Here is an 18,564-nt window from a genome sequence, read left to right as displayed (position 1 = left end):
AAGGATAACAGAACCTTTCTCGGTACTGTATTCATGTGTGGCATACCTCTGACCTCGGCTGCCAACTTTGCCCAGGCCTTTTTTGTTTGCCTCCACTTGCCATCCTGCGGCATCAGGATGTCCCACCTGGCACTCACCTCCTTCACTAAAGTGTACATGTGCTCGACAAATAAGCGGACGGGGGGATGGCATTGTACCCACCAGCACTGCCCTCTCGCGTGAGGTGTCCAGTGGGCACAGAGGCCATAACTACTGCCAAATTTTGGCTTCTTTCCTGGACCCCTCATCAACTCCTGTCAGCCTTCAGGAGGCTGCATCTGCTTGTTGGACCAAACGCCTGGCAAGCTGTTGGCTGCTCTGAGCCTGTGACTGACCCTTCATTGTTCAGCCAGTGTGAAAACACGGGTCAGTTGTGATGGCGGTCAGAAGCGGAAATCGCAGCTGCTTCTGGGCCCGATCACCTGAGCACAATGTGCACAATGTGCACAAAATTCAAGCTCAGGTCTCCCTGCATCTGTGCAACCTTTAGAATCATTTATATTGAGGTTATCCATTTTGTTTGGAATAATAGCAAAAGGGATTATTATTTAAATGAAAAAATATTAAATCATGTTGCTGTGCAGAGGGACCTGGGTGTCCTGGTGCATGAGTCGCAAAAAGTTGGTTTTCGGGTGTAACGTAATTAAGAAGGCGAATGGAGTTTTGTCCTTCATTGCTAGAGGGATGGAGTTTAAGACTAGGGAGATTATGCTGCAATTGTATAAGGTGTTAGTGAGGCCACACCTAGAGTGTTGTGTTCAGCTTTGGTTTCCTTACCTGAAAAAGGATGTACTGGCACTGGAGGGTGTGCAGAGGAGATTCACTAGGTTAATCCCAGAGTTGAGGAGGTTGAGTAGATTGGGACTGCTCGTTGGAATTTAGAAGGATGCGGGGGGATGTTTTAAAAATATATAAAATTATGAAGGGGATAAATAGGATAGAAGCAGGGAGGTTGTTTTCACTGGCGGGTGAAAGCAGAACTAGGGGGCATAGCCTCAAAATAAGGGGAAGTAGATTTAGGACTGAGTTTAGGAGAAACTTCTTCACCCAAAGGGTTGGGAATTTATGGAATTCTCTGCCTAGTGAAGCAGTTGAGGCTTCTTCATTAAATGTTTTCAAGGTAAAGATAGATTTTTTTTTGAAGAATAAAGGAATAAAGGGTGATGGTGTTCGGGCGGGAAAGAGGAGCTAAAACCACAAAAGATCAGCCATGATCTCATTGAATGGCGGAGCAGGCTTGAGGGGCCGGATGGCCTATTCTTGCTCCTTGTTCTTATCTTCTTATATTACCTCTTTTCCTTAATTTTTTGCGCATGTATTTGGGGAGAATGCCATCCACTGATCCAAAGATGTACGTACACATGGTCGATAAGTGAAATTGGGTGTTACACCAATAATACCTGAAACATTCTGAAATTCACCAATAATTTTTAAGATCAACATTTGGAATTCAAACAAGAATCTAGGGAGAATGATTTCAAAAAACAGTGCTCACCCTTAATGACCAAGTTCAATGCAAAATTGGGACATTTTTTACATCAGTAATATCAGTTAATTTTGAATATAAAGTATTTCAAGCTGTCTTCATTACATTAGATCATACATAATAAGTATTAAATTCTCTCCCTAAAATTAGAAATTCTGGTCCTCATATAAATTGATTTGGCGGCGCGGTGAAGCAGTGGTTAGCACTGCTGCCTCACGGCACCGAGGGCCCAGGTTCGATCCCAGCTCCGGGTCACTGTCCCGTCTGGAGTTTGCACAATCTCCCTGTGTCTGCTTGTGCCTCACCCTCACAACCCAAAGATGTGTAGGGTAGGTGCCTTGTCCATGATAAGTTGCCCCTTAATTGGGAAAAAAAAAATTGGGAACTCAAAATCTATTTTTTTTATTTTAAAAATTGATAGTCTCAAACAAAAAGGTGCACGCATTGCTGGAATATAAAGAATGAAAATGCTGCATTATATCTTTCACTATCTGACACATTAAGATGTGAATGGAAGCAGGAAACAATCTATTGCATCCAGTTATTGTATTTCCAGAAAACATTCAAACAATTTCCACAATTCTTAGCACAATAGTTGGCATACCAGTCATACCCGCACAAAATAAATCCAATTAAAATGCTACTTCAAAGGTACAGGGTGTAAAGACATTCATAAAGGACTTAATGACATCTACATCTTGTCAAAATTAATGTTGCAAGATAAATTACATTTTTTTTAATGTTTTCACCCCAAGAGTAATGGGCGCTCTCCTGGCATAATATGACACTAGTACGTGCCATCACAATTTCTCACATACCAAGCTTTTGATCGAAGATAAGCCATGAGCAAAATGTTCTTCATTTCCAGATAGTCAATTCCTTCAGTGGCAAAAGCACTGAAAAAGCTAAATTACGTTGCATGTACAGCACAGAAACAAGACACATAATCCAACTGGCCAATTTAATCCACTTAATCCAATTTATATGAGTGCCCTCTCATCCTACTTCATCTAGTCCTCTAGCATCCCCTTCCATTCCTTGCTCCCTCAAATACTTAGCTCGCTTCCCCTTAAATATAACTATACTTGTACCGCAGCTCCTCCATGCGGCAGACAATTCCACATTCCAATACTCTGTGTGACATAGTTTCATATTGGATTTATACCTAGGAACAAATTGCTTGCCTTTGATCAAAATGAATAAATCTCAGTCATTATACATTTTTCCAACACTCAATAAGGATATTGCCTCATACATCTATGACACATTTCTCCAAATATTTCATCGAGATCATAATCATTGCATTTCACCAATTCATTGTGCCCAAATTCAGGTGTATTGGTCAGACACACCACAGGCTGGCCAATTAAGAATGTTTAAAGCAGAAATGAGAAATTAAGCTAAGTTCCGATTTAACCGTTATAAATATTCTCTCCGATCTTTCAGTGTTGCGCAAAGCTAAAATCGACGTGAAGCTGCTCTTCACAAATCAATTCTGGAGTATTTGTTATGATTAGATAAATTCAGAAACTGAAGGATCAACAGAAGTGCTCTCACTTTCAATGCTGGATCTTATGCACTGTATGTTATAGCCACATGCTGTGAGAGGCCTATCCAGAAAAATGAATCAACGGAAGAAAGGAGAGTATAATAATAATAATAATCTTTATTGTCACAAGTTGGCATTTCAATTAAGTTACTGTGAAATGCCCCTGGTCGCCACACTCCGGCACCTGTTCGGGCACAGAGAGGGAGAATGCAGAATGCCCAAATTACTTAACAGAGTAAAACAGGATGGAACTGTTATGCTCGATAATAGAAAATAGAACAAAGAACAGTACAGCACAGTACAGGCCCTTCAGCCCTCGATGTTGTGCCGACCATTTATCCTAATCTAAGATCAACCTAACCTACACCCCTTCAATTTACTGCTGTCCATGTGCCTGTCTAAGAGTCACTTAAATGTCCCTAATGACTCTGACTCCACCACCTCTGCTGGCAGTGCATTCCACACACCCACCACTCTCTGTGTAAAGAACCTACCTCTGACATCTCCCCTACACCTTCCTCCAATCACCTTAAAATTATGTCCCCTTGTGACAGCCATTTCCACCCTGGGGAAAAGTCGCTGGCAATCCACTCTATCCATGCCTCTCATCACCTTGTACACCTCTATCAAGTCACCTCTCTGCCTTCTTCGCTCCAGTGAGAAAAGCCCTCGCTTCCTCAACCTTTCTTCACAAGACATGCCTTCCAGTCCAGGCAGCATCCTGGTAAATCTCCTCTGTACCATCTCCAAAGCATCCACATCCTCCTATAATGAGGCAAATGAATGGTAAATATATTGAAATATATTTGAGACATAAGCTCCACCACTGATGACTACTTAGTTTTTATGAACAACCGTTCATAATTACTGCGGATGCTGGAATCTGAAACCAAAAGAGAAAATGCTGGAAAATCTCAGCAGGTCTGACAGCACCTGTAGGGAGAGAAAAGACCTAGGACGAAATTGAAATGAAATGAAATGGAAATCGCTTATTGTCACAAGCAGGCTTCAATGAAGTTACTGTGAAAAGCCGCTAGTCGCCACATTCCGGCGCCTGTCCGGGGAGGCTGGGACGGGAATGGAACCGTGCTGCTGGCTTGCTTGGTCTGCTTTAAAAGCCAGCGATTTAGCCGAGTGAGCTAAACCAGCCCCTCCCAAATTCTCCCAAAGGCCCTCGCCCCCTATTCTCCCCCCGCACCGGAGGGCTAGGAGCGGCGACGTGTGAATTTTGCGCGCCGGGCCTTGACGCTTGCGTCAAAGCGGTGCGCCAAGAATGACCCGGCCGGCGGCGCCTAAGTGACATCACCCGTGCATGCGCGGTTGCCGTCTTTCCCTCTGCTGCCCCGCAAGACATGGCGGCTTGATCTTTTTATCAAGAGGGAAAAGAGTGCGTCTTTTAGAGACGCCGGCCCGGCCGATCCCGGGCCAGACACCTCCTGAGCACGCCCGTGGTGCTCGATCCTCCCTCCGACCCCCACAGGCCCCACGTGCAGTGGTCGCACGATGTTCACGCCGGCAGCGACCAGGTGTGGTAGGCGCCAGCGTGAACCGGTCGGGTTCGGCAGGCCACTTGACCCATCCGGGCCGGAGAATCAGCGGTCGCCGTTAAAAACGGCGAGCGGCGATTCTCCAAGCGGCCTGTCGCAAAACGCGACACGCCATTTTTGGGGGGGGCGGGGGGGGCGGAGAATCGCATGGGGGTGCCAGGGCAGCGTGGCGTGATTCGGCCGGCACTCCCGCGATTCTCCCACCCGGCGTGGGGTGTCAGAGAATCGCGCCCCTAATGTTTTGAGTGCAGATGACCCTTTCATCTGCTGATTCATTGACAAAGGGTCATCTGGACTCAAACAGACTCTGCCAGACTTACTGAGATTTTCCAGCATTTTCTCTATTGGCAACCATTCATAATAGTTTGCTTTAAATTCCCAGAAAACTAAAGGACACATAGAGTCATAGACGTTTACAGCATGGAAACAGGCCCTTCGGCCCAGCTTGTCCATGCCGCCCAGTTTCTATCACTAAGCTAGTCACACTTGCCTGCATTTGGCCCATATCTCTCCAAATCCACCCTGCCCATGTAACTGTCTGTTTTTTTAAAGGTAAAAATTGTACCCGCCTCGACCTCTGGTCTCTTTTGTATCTCTCCCCTTCAACCTATGCCCTCTAGTTCCAAGATGTTGACTATCTACCTTATCTATGCTCCACATTATTTTATAGACCTCTATAAGTTCACTCCTAAGCCTCCTAAGCTCCAGGGAAAAAAGATCCAGCCTATCCAGCCTATCCAACCTCTCCTTATAACTCAGACCATCAAGTCCTGGTATCATCCTTGTAAATCTCTTCTGCACTTTTTCTAGTTTAACAATATCCTTCCTATAATAAGGTGACCAGAACTGAACACAATAGTCCATGTGTGGTCTTCCCAATGTCTTGCACAACTTCAACAAGACATCCCAACTCCTGTATTCAATATTCTGACCAATAAAACCTAGCATGCTGAACGCCTTCTTTACCACCCTGTCCATCTGCGACTCCACCTTCAAGGAGCTATGAACCTGTACCCCAGATCTCTTTGTTCTGTCACTCTCCCCAACTCCCTACCATTAACTGAGTAGGTCCTGCCCTGATTTGATTTACCAAAATGCATCACCTCACTTTTATCCAAATTAAACTCCGTCTGCCATTCATTGGCCCACTGGCCCAATTGGTCAATCTTATATAACCTTCTTCACTATCCACTATCTTGGTGTCATCTTCAAATTTACTAACCATGCCTCCGACATTCTCATCCAAATCATTAATATATATATAACAAATAACAGTGACCCAGCACCGATGCCTGAGGCACACCGCTGGTCACAGGCCTCCAGTTTGAAAAACAACCCTCCACAACCACCCTTTGGCTTTGATCGCCAAGCCAATTTTGTATCCAATTTGCTACCTCACCCTGGATTCCATGAGATTAAAACTTTTGCAAGAACCTACATGCGGTACCTTGTCAAAAGCCTTGCTAAAGTCCATGTAGTCAATGACGACTGCACTGCCCTCATCTACCTTCCTGGTTACCCCTTCAAAAACCTCAATCAAATTCATGAGACATGAATTTCACCTTACAAAGCCATGCTGACTTTCCCTAATTAGCCCTTGCCTGTATATCCTGGCCCTCAGAAAACCTTCCAACAATTTACCCACAACAGAAATAAGGATAACCGGTCTATAGTTCCCAGGCTTATCCCTACAGCCCTTCTTAAAGAAGGACACAACATTTGCTACCCTCCAATCTGCAGCCACCTCTCCTGTCGCTGTCGATGATTCAAATATCTCAACTAGGAGGCCGGCAATTTCCTCCCTAGCCTCCCACAAAATTCTGGGATACATTTCATCAGGTCCTGGGGATTTATCTATCTTGATGCGTTTTGATACCTCCAGCACCTCCTTCTCTGTAATATGTACACTCCTCAAAACATCACTTTTTATTTTCCCAATTTCTCTAACATGCGTGCCTTTCTCAACAGTAAATACTGACGAGAAATATTCATTCAGGACCTCTCCGACCTCTTGTGGATCTGCACACAGATGACCTTGTTTATCTTTAAGAGTCCTACCCTCTCCCTATTCACCCTTTTACCCTTTATGTATCTGTAAAAACTCTTTGGATTTTCCTTTGCTTTATCTGCCAGGACAATCTCTTGTCCCCTTTTTGCCCTCCTGATTTCTCTCTCAACTCTACTTCGACAAGCCCTATACTCTTCAAGGGCTCCATTCGATCCCAGCTGCCTATGCATGTCATATACCTCCTTCTTCCTTTTGCCCATGGCCTCAATATCCCAAGTCATCCAGAGTTCCCTCCTTCTACCAGCCTTACCCTTCACTCTAAGAGGAATGTGCTCTCCCTGAACCCTCATTAACACCTTTTTGAAAGACTCCCACTTACCAGCTGTCCCCTTGACTGCAAATAGGCTTCCCCAATCAACTTTTGAAAGTTCCCACCTAATACCCTCAAAATTGGCCTTCCCCCAATTTAGAATTTTAACTTTTGGGCCTGAACTATCATTCTCCATAGCTATCTTAAAACTAATGGAGTTATGGTCACTGGTCCCAAAGTGATCCCTCACTAACACTTCCGTCACCTGCCCTTCCTTATTCCCCAAGAGGAGATCAATGAGGAATTCTTCCTGAATACACTCGACAAATTTCTCTCCATCCAAACTCCTAGAATTGTGGGTGGAAACCGGAGCACTCAGAGGAAACCCACGCAGAACAGGGAGAATTTGCAGACTCCGCACAGACAGTGACCCAGCAGGGAATCGAACCTGGGACCCTGGCGCTGTGCAGCCACAGTACTATCCAGATACGTTACCGTGCTGCCCTTCGGATATATCCTCTCTCTGCACTGTCATGATAGTCAAAAATGCAACTCCCCCTCTCTTACCTCCTGTTTAATCTTTCCTGTCGCATCTATACTCCGGAACAGTGAGTTGCCAGTTCAGCCCCTCCTTTAACCATGTTTCGGTAATAGCTATAATATCCCAGTCCCATATACCTATCCATGCCCTGAGTTCATCTGCCTTGCCCGTTCGGCCTCTTGCATTGAAATAAATGCAGTTCAATCTGTTTCTCTGCCTTTCACTTTTGTCCTTACTGACTCTTGTTTCTATCCTCTCTTTATTACCCTCCAACTTCTTGCATTGGTTCCCATCCCCCTGCCACATTAGTTTAAATCCTCCCCAACAGTGCTGGCAAACAACCCCCCAGGACACTGGTTCCAGTCCTGCCCAGGTGTAGACCACCCGATTTGTAAGGTCCTATCTCCCCCAGAACCATTTCTAATGTCCCAAAAATCTGAATCCCTCCCTCCTGCACCATCTCTCAAGCCACGCATTCATCCTGTCTATCCTGTCATTCCTATTCTGACTAGCATGTGGCACTGGTAGCAATCCTGAGATTACTACCTTCGAGCTCCTACTTCTTAGTCCTAACTCCCTAAATTCAGCATGTAAGACCACATCCTGTTTTTTACCTATATTGTTGGTGCCTATATGCACCACGACAGCTGGCTGTTCACCCTCCCCCTTTAGAACGTCCTGCAGCCGCTCTGAGAAATCCAGGCCCCTTGCACCTGGGAGGCAAGATACCTTCCTGGGGTCTCGTTTGCATCTGCAGAAACACATGTCTACTCCCCTTACAATCGAATCCCCTATCACTATAGCACTATCACTCTTTTACCTGCCCTCCTGGGCAGCAGAGCCAGCCATGGTGCCATGAACCTGGCTACTGCTGCCTTCCCCTAGAAAGCCATCTCCCTCAACAGTATCCAAAACGGTATATCTGTTTTGGAGGTAGATGGCTGCAGGGGATTCCTGCACTGCCTTCCTACTATTCCTCTGTCTGATGGTCACCCATTTCCTATCTTCCTCAGTACTCTTTATCTGCGGTGTGACCAACTCGATAAACGTGCTATCCATGTTTTGAAATAGTTCAGATTTCATAATATTTGCTATAGTGTGAGCATCGGTACTTAGATTTAATTGGCAAAGTGTCCACATTCTTACCTCACTGGGTAAAACCCATTGTGTCTTGAAAGCCCATTGTGACTGTGTGGCAAGATTTAACTCAAACTCAATCTATACGTTTGCTGATGATACGACTATAGTGGGCCGTATCTCAAACAACGACGAATCAGACTACAGCAGGGAGATAAATCACTTGGTTGCATGGTGTACCGAAACCAACCTCTCTCTAAATGTTGGAAAGACCAAGGAACTGATCATTGACTTCAGGAAGCGTAGCACGACACGCACTCGTGTTTGCATCAATGGCTCCAAAGTGAAGATGGTTGATAGCTTTAAGTCCCTGGGGGTCACCATCACCAACAGTCTGTCCTGGTTCACTCATGTTGATGCACCAGTGAAGAAAGCCCAACAATGTCTCTACTTCCTACGGAAGCTAAAGAAATTTGGCACGTCGGCATCGACTCTCTCAAACTTCTACAGATGTGCGATAGAGACCATCTTATCTGACTGCATCACAGCCTGGTTATGGCAACTGCTCGGTCCAAGATAGCAAGAAACTGCAGAGTGTGGTGAACTCAGCCCAACGCATCACACAAGCTTTGCACCCCCACATTGATTCTGTATATCCTCCCACTGCCTCAGGAAGGCAGACAGCATTATCAGAGACCCCTCCCACCCAGGCATTCCCTTCTTCCAGACCCTTCCATCAGGCAGAAGGTACTGAAGTCTGAAGACCCGCACATCCAGAAATGGGAACAGCTTCTCCCACAGCGACAAGACTCAACGACTCCCCCTTGGACTGATCTGTTCCTTGTAAGAACACTATTCACAATGCCCTATGCTGCTCTTGCTCATGTATTTGCTTTGTTTGGCCCCTTGTTCCTCACTGTAACCAATCACTGTTTGTCGATGTACCATTTGTCAACATTCTCTGTTGATTATTCTTTTGTCTACTATGTACGTGTACGTACTGTGTACGTTCCTTTGGCCCCAGAAAAGTATTTTTCACTGTACTTCAGTACATATGACAATAAATCAAATCAATCAAAGATGTACCTGCTATACCAAGTACAAACATCGCATAAGTGACAAATAGTCCAACATACTGGCGTGCTGTTTGAGAGGAAAAATAAAAGTACCTGTAGGAAGCAAACACTCCAGAGGAATAAGCATATCATCTGTGGCAGCCATTGATGCAGGCTTTGAGGTTCTGCCTTTGTGACTCTGCAACAGAAACACAATACAGTAGTAACAACCACATTAAATTTTAACCATTCTCAACTTTTGTCAAAATGGTGACTAAACGCTTTTGATCAAACATGGCCATACATTAGTTGGTATTTATGATGCCATTAGAGCATCAATTACTCAACTATAATGTAATTTGCTTTTTATATTCAATACCAATTCAGTTATGATATTTGGGTTGATTCTGAAGCAGGTGGGTTTGAATTTGTACGTTGGGATAGCGATGCTTCCACTTCTGTTGAAATTCTTCCCATTGGTGATATCGCTAAAAAATTTGGAATGATGTGTAGATAGAGCAGGGAATGGACCAAATTAAATTCTCAGGAAGAATAATGCAGACTCGATGGGCCAAATGGTCTTTTTGTGCTGTACTACACTATGATTCGATTTGGTTGCCTTACCAACATCTGTTAAAGTGATAGGCAATTTTGGGACTGGTATTGCTGGAATTTATGAGAAGATTTTGTTCACTGATGCGATCAGGATGGGAAGAGTACACAGTTTGATTAGCTCCACTGCTCCACAGATCGCAGTATTAGTTTAAACGTTTTATTCACCCACCAAATGGTGAACTATTTACCTTCACTGCTGTTACACAGAGTTAAACAGACATTAACCGGGCTTCTTTCAATAAACAATACACACACAACACAATGGAAAGATGGTGGAGCCCTTGCAATAGTGTCTGGGTTATGCATTGGTCTCTCAGCGCTGATCTGCGAAGCAATCAATGACTCTTCCACTGCTTTTCAGGCGGACCCAAGGAACACCCACAGATCCTCAATTCCAGCATCTGGAGAAACTTAGAAGCAGTTTATATTCACTTCTGGCTCTGGACTGCAAAAACGCTGCTGTCTTCTTTTCACAAATAGTTGGTCCTTATTCTCAAAGCAAAACAAAGCCAACTTGTAAACACAGTCTTCCAGGAATGTATTTTTCAGAACCATAAAGTAACACATGACTGCCTTCGCACACACTCCACCGGGGTTAAGAGGTTTCCAGCTTCTTCAAAACTGCTTAATTTATCATATTGTAACTGGGTACCTCTTCCAAGGAAAGCAATCAAAGTGCTTGCATCAATCCTTTCAGCGACTGCTACAGATACCTGGTCTGCCCTCAACAATGGCTAAGAGTCTGAACCAGAGACATAGGGCGCGATTCTCCGCTCCCCACGCCAGGTGGGAGAATCGTGGGAGGGCCGCTCTGACACCCACCGCGATTCTCCCACCCCCGCTCGGAGAATCGGCGCTCGCCATTTTTCCCGGCGACCGGCGATTTTCCGGCCCAGATGGGCCGAGCGGCCTGACGACCCCGACGGGTTCACGCTGGCGGCAACCACACATGGTCGCTGCCGGCATGAACATCGCGCGAAAGGTTAGTTTGGGGCCTATAGGGGGCGGAGAGGGGTCTGAGCACCACAGCCGTGCTCGGGAGGGGACTGGCCCGCGATCGATGCCCACTGATCGTCAGGCCGGCGTCTCCAGGAGACGCACTCTTTCCCCTCCACCGCCCCGCAAGATCAAGCCACCACGTCTTGTGGGGCAGCGGAGGGGAAGACGGCAACCGTGCATGCGCGGGTTGAGCCGGCCAACCTGCGCATGCGCAGCTGACGTCACTAAGGCACCGCCGGCCGCATCACTATCGGCGCGCCGCCTTGACGCCAGCATCAAGGCCCGGCGGCCGAGCTTCACGAAATGCCGATCCTAGCCCCGGATTTCACGACGGCGTCGGGCGTTGTGGAGAATTCCGCCCATAACTCCTTTAAGTTTTAAGATCTTGTCCTGTGTAATGAGACAGGATTGATTCATGATCTCATAGTTAGGGATCCTCTCGGAAGGAGCGATCACAATATGGTGGAATTTAAAATACAGATGGAGGGTGAGAAAGTAAAATCAAATACTAGTGTTTTGTGTTTAAACAAAGGAGATTACAAGGGGATGAGAGAAGAACTAGCTAAGGTAGACTGGGAGCTAAGACTTTATGGTGGAACAGTTGAGGAACAGTGGAGAACCTTCCAAGCGATTTTTCACAGTGCTCAGCAAAGGTTTATACCAACAAAAAGGAAGGACGGAAGAAAGAGGGAAAATCGACCTTGGATATCTAAGGAAATAAGGGAGAGTATCAAATTGAAGGAAAAAGCATATAAAGTGGCAAAGATTGCTGGGAGATTAGAGGACTGGGAAATCTTTAGGGGGCAACAGAAAGCTACTAAAAAAGCTATAAAGAAGAGTAAGATAGAGTATGAGAGTAAACTTGCTCAGAATATAAAAACAGACAGTAAAAGTTTTTACAAATATATAAGACAAAAAAGAGTGGCTAAGGTAAATATCGGTCCTTTAGAGGATGAGAAGGGAGTTTTAATAATGGGAAATGAGGAAATGGCTGAGGAACTGAACAGGTTTTTTGGGTCGGTCTTCACAGTGGAAGACACAAATAACATGCCAGCGACTGATAGAAATGAGGCTATGACAGGTGAGGACCTTGAGAGGATTGTTATCACTAAGGAGGTAGTGATGGGCAAGCTAATGGGGCTAAAGGTAGACAAGTCTCCTGGCCCTGATGGAATGCATCCCAGAGTGCTAAAAGAGATGGCTAGGGAAATTGCAGATGCACTAGTGATAATTTACCGAAATTCACTAGACTCTGGGGTGGTCCCGGTGGATTGGAAATTAGCAAACGTGATGCCACTGTTTAAAAAAGGAGGTAGGCAGAAAGCAGGAAATTATAGGCCAGTGAGTTTAACTTCGGTAATAGGGAAGATGCTGGAATCTATCATCAAGGAAGAAATTGCGAGGCATCTGGATAGAAATTGTCCCATTGGGCAGACGCAGCATGGGTTCGTAAAAGGCAGGTCATGCCTAACTAATTTAGTGGAATTTTTTGAGGACATTACCAGTGCAGTAGATAACGGGGAGCCGATGGATGTGGTATATCTGGATTTCCAGAAAGCCTTTGACAAGGTGCCACACAAAAGGTTGCTGCATAAGATAAAGATGCATGGCATTAAGGGTAAAGTAGTAGCATGGATAGAGGATTGGTTAATTAATAGAAAGCAAAGAGTTGGGATAAATGGGTGTTTCTCTGGTTGGCAGTCAGTGGCTAGTGGTGTCCCTCAGGGATCCGTGTTGGGCCCACAATTGTTCACAATTTACATTGATGATTTGGAGTTGGGGACCAAGGGCAATGTGTCCAAGTTTGCAGATGACACTAAGATGAGTGGTAAAGCGAAAAGTGCAGAGGATACTGGAAGTCTGCAGAGGGATTTGGATAGGTTAAGTGAATGGGCTCGGGTCTGGCAGATGGAATACAATGTTGACAAATGTGAGGTTATCCATTTTGGTAGGAATAACAGCAAACGGGATTATTATTTAAACGATAAAATATTAAAGCATGCTGTTCAGAGAGACTTGGGTGTGCTAGTGCATGAGTCACAGAAGGTTGGTTTACAAGTGCAACAGGTGATTAAGAAGGCAAATGGAATTTTGTCCTTCATTGCTAGAGGGATGGAGTTTAAGACTAGGGAGGTTATGTTGCAATTGTATAAGGTGTTAGTGCGGCCACACCTGGAGTATTGTGTTCAGTTTTGGTCTCCTTACTTGAGAAAGGACGTACTGGCGCTGGAGGGTGTGCAGAGGAGATTCACTAGGTTAATCCCAGAGCTGAAGGGGTTGGATTATGAGGAGAGGTTGAGTAGACTGGGACTGTACTCGTTGGAATTTAGAAGGATGAGGGGGGATCTTATAGAAACATTTAAAATTATGAAGGGAATAGATAGGATAGATGCGGGCAGGTTGTTTCCACTGGCGGGTGACAGCAGAACTAGGGGGCATAGCCTCAAAATAAGGGGAAGTAGATTTAGAACTGAGTTTAGGAGGAACTTCTTCACCCAAAGGGTTGTGAATCTATGGAATTCCTTGCCCAGTGAAGCAGTTGAGGCTCCTTCATTACATTTTTTTAAGGTAAAGATAGATAGTTTTTTGAAGAATAAAGGGATTAAGGGTTATGGTGTTCGGGCCGGAAAGTGGAGCTGAGTCCACAAAAGATCAGCCATGATCTCATTGAATGGCGGAGCAGGCTCGAGGGGCCAGATGGCCTACTCCTGCTCCTAGTTCTTATGTTCTTATGTTCTAAGACGGTGCAGAGAGATTGATTTGTTCCAGATGTGATAATATAGGATGTTGGGTTTGGTTATTTTATAAACAAACTTTGTTAAAACAGAAAACAAAACAATATTTAAACTTTAAGCTTCCACTATACCAATAACAGATTACAAGTTATTTCTTCACCTTAACACATTAGTTCCCATTACACAGCACCCGATAATGAGCATGCAGCTCTCATGCCACGTACACAGAAGGACAATGGCAATACTTGCATTTGCAAAGCAATTTTCTGCTCTTAGCCAAGTTCTTTTTGAACACTGGTATCTGGAGCAGCTTTTCATGGCCTCTCTGGGTGGGTGTGCAAATTATTCTCCTGTACCTGTTCAAACCAGGATTCTTTCTGAGCTCCGCCCACCCTGCACCTCAAACAAAGGCTCTCTTTACTGGTGTGCCCAGACTTGAACCCATCAATGTTATCTTGGCTGTTTTATTTCCTACTCCTGCTTATTCAAAAAGTAGATATGCAATTGATTTGCAACTAACCTCCCATTGACAGACAAACAGGCCACCTGACTCTGTAGTGGGCTAATAGCTGGCCCAACAGGAGTTTCCTAAAAGACAATGGATCTTACAATGAATCACTCTTGTTGAACTGGGCCATCCTGTGTATTCGCACTAACTAGTTTAAGTCTCAATGGGGCAGTGTAACTCGGCCAGGTGTGGGGGTATCCCTCTGACTATGCTGGCAGGTTTTCTTTTTCCTCAGTCGGTTTAACTCCCAAATCTCCTGGTATATTGGGGTCTCATTTCTGGACCCCATTTCCTAATATCTCCTTTATGTAACAGAGATAGTATCGTTTGAAAGAAAAATTCTTCCAGAAGGACTTAGTCCTTGAAGATTAATCATTTTCTGTGATTAAAATGTTCACAGCATTACCCACCTGTGCACACTTAAAATCAGCTTCACAGAAAGAGTCTGATCTGGTTCCAGCTGACTCAGAAAAATATTTTTGCCAAGATACAACAGCCAATGGATATTTTCTATCAATCATCCTAATCCAAGAGACTTGTGACAGGGACCAGTCGCATATGCATCCAAGTCAATTTCATACATGAAAAATCATTTGCCTGCACGCTTTAAGCAGTCAAGCATTTTACTTACATAGTGGGACTGGCACAATTGAACCTACTAACCGAATAAAGACTGACACAGCTGTTCTGAGGCAGAAGACCGGAGGACCTTTCAGTGTCCAATCTCCACTTAGCTTGGTGGATCCTGTTATTGCAGGGAAGAGATATTAAGTGTCCAACATCATCCAGATCTACCTAATTTTGCAGGAAACATGATGGATCATGGCAAATCGCATGTGGGCCAAGAAAAGCCACCAGGAAGCACTGCACACCTGACAACCTCGTGAAATGGATATGGGAAATAAAACAGAATGGGATGATGCTAAAAGTCAGGTGGTTATCACAGTTAATGAAAAAAATAAAGTATTTATTGTAGAATCTATCAGAATCTTAGAGGGGGAAGGGCAATAAGGAATTTCCAGAGCTCAGGGAGATGACAAATGAAGACATGACTGCCAATGGTGAAACAATTAAAATCAGGAGTGCTAATTATTGTGTACAATTTGAATACAGGCATAGAATGCCACCCAGATGAAAAAGTGTCTATTTAAGACAAGGGGGTGGGGATAACATCGGAGAATAACAAAACTCACATGCAAGAAAGGCAATCAGACATTCCCAGTAACACAACATAAATTTTGTTTCATCTCAACAGAATTATACAAGACACTGCTAACAATGTCACAACCCTCCAAGTTAACATTTTGATGCAGCATGAGACCTTGAAGGCTGTGGCATTGTTTTTTGAGCTTTAGAACACAGAACAACTTTACAGAAGCATTGTGTGAAATGCTGCAAGATAATGAAAACACAGAGAAAAATATAATACTAGGAAACCATTATTGACTTCAGGAAACAAAGTACTGTGCACACCCCTGTCTGCATCAACGTGGCCGAGGTGGAGATGGTTGACAGCTTCAAGTTCCTAGGGGTGCACATCACTAAAAATCTGTCCTTGTCCACCCACGCCGACGCTACCACCAAGAAGCACAACAGCACCTATACTTCCTCAGGAAACTAAGGAAATTGAAGGGCATGTCCATATTAACCCTAACCGACTTTTACAGATGCACTACAGAAAGCATCCTATCTGGCTGCATCACAGCCTGGTATGTCAACTGCTCAGCCTAAGACCGCAATAAACTTCAGAGAGTCGTGAACACAGCCCAGTCCATCACATGAACCTGCCTCCCATCCATTGACTCTACCTACATCTCCCGCTGCCTTGGGAAAGCAGGCAGCATAATCAAAGACCCCTCCCACCCGGCTTACTCACTCTTCCAACTTCTTCCAACGGGCAGGAGATACAAAAGTCTGAGAACACACACAAACAGATTCAAAAGCAGCTTTTTCCCCCGCTGTTGCCAGACTCCTAAACGACCCGCTTATGGACTGACCTGATTAATACTACACTCCAGTATGCTTCATCCGATACTGGTGTCTATGTATTTGCATTGGGTATCTTGTGTTGCCCCATGATGTATTTTCTTTTTATTTTATTTTCATTAACTAAATGAGTTGCTTGCAGAAAAATACTTTTCAACGTATCTCGGTACACATAACAATAAACAAATCCAATCCAAACCATGACTGGTGGGAGGTTGTGTATGTTGTTGAACTAGTAATCCATCGGGTTTGGCTAATCCCAAATCAAACCACAGCTGTAAAATTCCACACGGGACTTTTGGGATGGGAACGGTTATCTTCCCCGTGGCCCGCGCAGAGTACGCGTTCCCTCGCTGAGGGGCAGGGAAACTCTAGGTCAGCCAGTGAGGCACCGACTAGAGAAGGAACACGGTCGGAATCTACCAGGTAGTGTAAATACTGTTGTAAATGAACCTTGGTTCTTTATTTCACTCGGTGTGGAATCCCCGTGTCTTTATTAAACTAGCCTTAATCTAGAATATAAAGCTGGTGTTCATAATTGTAAATATGAAACTAGCAGGTGTCCATAAAGACTTACCTGGTTCATTAACTTCATTCAGGGAAGAAATCTGCCTTCTTTTCCTGGCTTGGCTGTGACTCTAGACCCACAATAAAGTCGTCACTTATTTGTCCGCTGCAATGTACTAACACACCACCCACTTATATCAAAACACTGCAAAAAATGTCTAGTAATAATACCAGATGGACCACGGAAATCACCCTTAACACCAGACATGCCAAAGACACACAGAGTAAAGTTAACACTGCAAAGTCCTTCTCACTGATGCTTTGGAACACGTATGAAAGTTGGAAGGGCTGCCCCAAATATTTGACAAGCAAGAGCTTGACATAGTCATGAGTAATATCTTGAAGTTAATTTACCAAACCCCTCCGTCACCATGTCTGGGTAAGGCGTGATCCACCATCAGTCTCAGCACATTCGTGTATACTCATGAGAGAGTAGTCTTGCAAATCCTGAATACTGGCCTTGAACCCCATCAGTGTCATGCCATCAGGTCAAACCAGGGCAAAGAAGTCTCTTGCTGATTTTCACCTACCACACTTCCTCAGCTGATGAATCAGTGGTCTTTTATGTTGAAGCCAATTTGGAAGAAGCACTGAAGGGAGAAATGCCCCAAATATACTCTGGATGGGTGCCTTGAATGTTCACCACCAGAAATGGCTCAGTAGCGTTGACCCAGCTGACTGAGGACAGATGAAAACACAAAGCTGCGACACTGTGCCGAGTAGGTGGTAAGCAAACAAACACGAGGGGGAAAATTCTACTTGACCTCACCTTCACCAATCTACCAGTCATTGATGAATTAATTAATTAATGTAAAGCTTGGAGTGACCACCACACAAACCTTAAGGAGACAAGATTAAATCTTCACTTTGGCGACTTCATGTTGTGCGGTACGATCACTCTGCTAAATAGGATTGATTCAGTGCAGACTAACTGCTCAGAACGGTACTTCCATTAGGTGCTGTGGATCATCAGCAACACTGTTGTATTTCACCACATTCTATAACCTCATGGCCCAGCATAACCCATGATATCCCACTAGAACACAAGATGACATGCATACTAAACAGTAGAAGCAGCATGCAATAGAGATGCGCGATCCCATAACCAACAAATCAGGTCAAAGCAATCCTGCCACATGCAGTTGTAAATGGTGGTGAACAATTAAACAGCTAATGTAAGGAGGTCGCCCCACAAACATCACATCCTCAATGATGGCAGATCTCAATATGTCAATGCAAAACAGAAGGTTAAAGCGCTTGCAATTATCTTCAGCAAGATGCATCGACTGGATGATCTATCTCAAACATCTTCTGAGATCCCCATCATCACAGGTGGTCATCAGGCAATTTGATTCTCTCCACGTGATACAAGAAACATTTTTTGAGCACATGGGATATGGCTAAGTTACAGGGCCTGACAACAGCCCAGATGAAATGCTGAAGACTTGCTCCAGAGCTAGCTGGGTCCCGAGTCAAGCTGTTTTAATACAAATATGATATTGAAATCTACTCAAGAATGTGAAACATTTTACATGAATGCCA

General features: G+C 44.6%; 1 protein-coding gene across 3 annotated transcripts in view; it reads right to left on the bottom strand.

Annotated features, from left to right (window-relative positions):
- tpk1 (thiamin pyrophosphokinase 1) overlaps nucleotides 1–18,564 on the bottom strand; it is a 417,730-nt gene that overhangs the window by 345,109 nt on the left and 54,057 nt on the right. For all 3 annotated transcript variants that reach the window (XM_038797789.1, XM_038797787.1, XM_038797788.1), the window contains one exon: nucleotides 9,727–9,811. In XM_038797789.1, coding sequence (XP_038653717.1) covers nucleotides 9,727–9,778 — 52 coding nt within the window. In that variant the 5' untranslated portion in view covers nucleotides 9,779–9,811. The remainder of the gene's footprint in view (nucleotides 1–9,726; nucleotides 9,812–18,564) is intronic.

Source organism: Scyliorhinus canicula, chromosome 5 (assembly GCF_902713615.1).
Source record: "Scyliorhinus canicula chromosome 5, sScyCan1.1, whole genome shotgun sequence".
NCBI lineage: Eukaryota > Metazoa > Chordata > Chondrichthyes > Carcharhiniformes > Scyliorhinidae > Scyliorhinus > Scyliorhinus canicula.
Note: the sequence above shows the minus strand (reverse complement) of the source record. Positions and strands in the feature narration are given on the sequence as shown.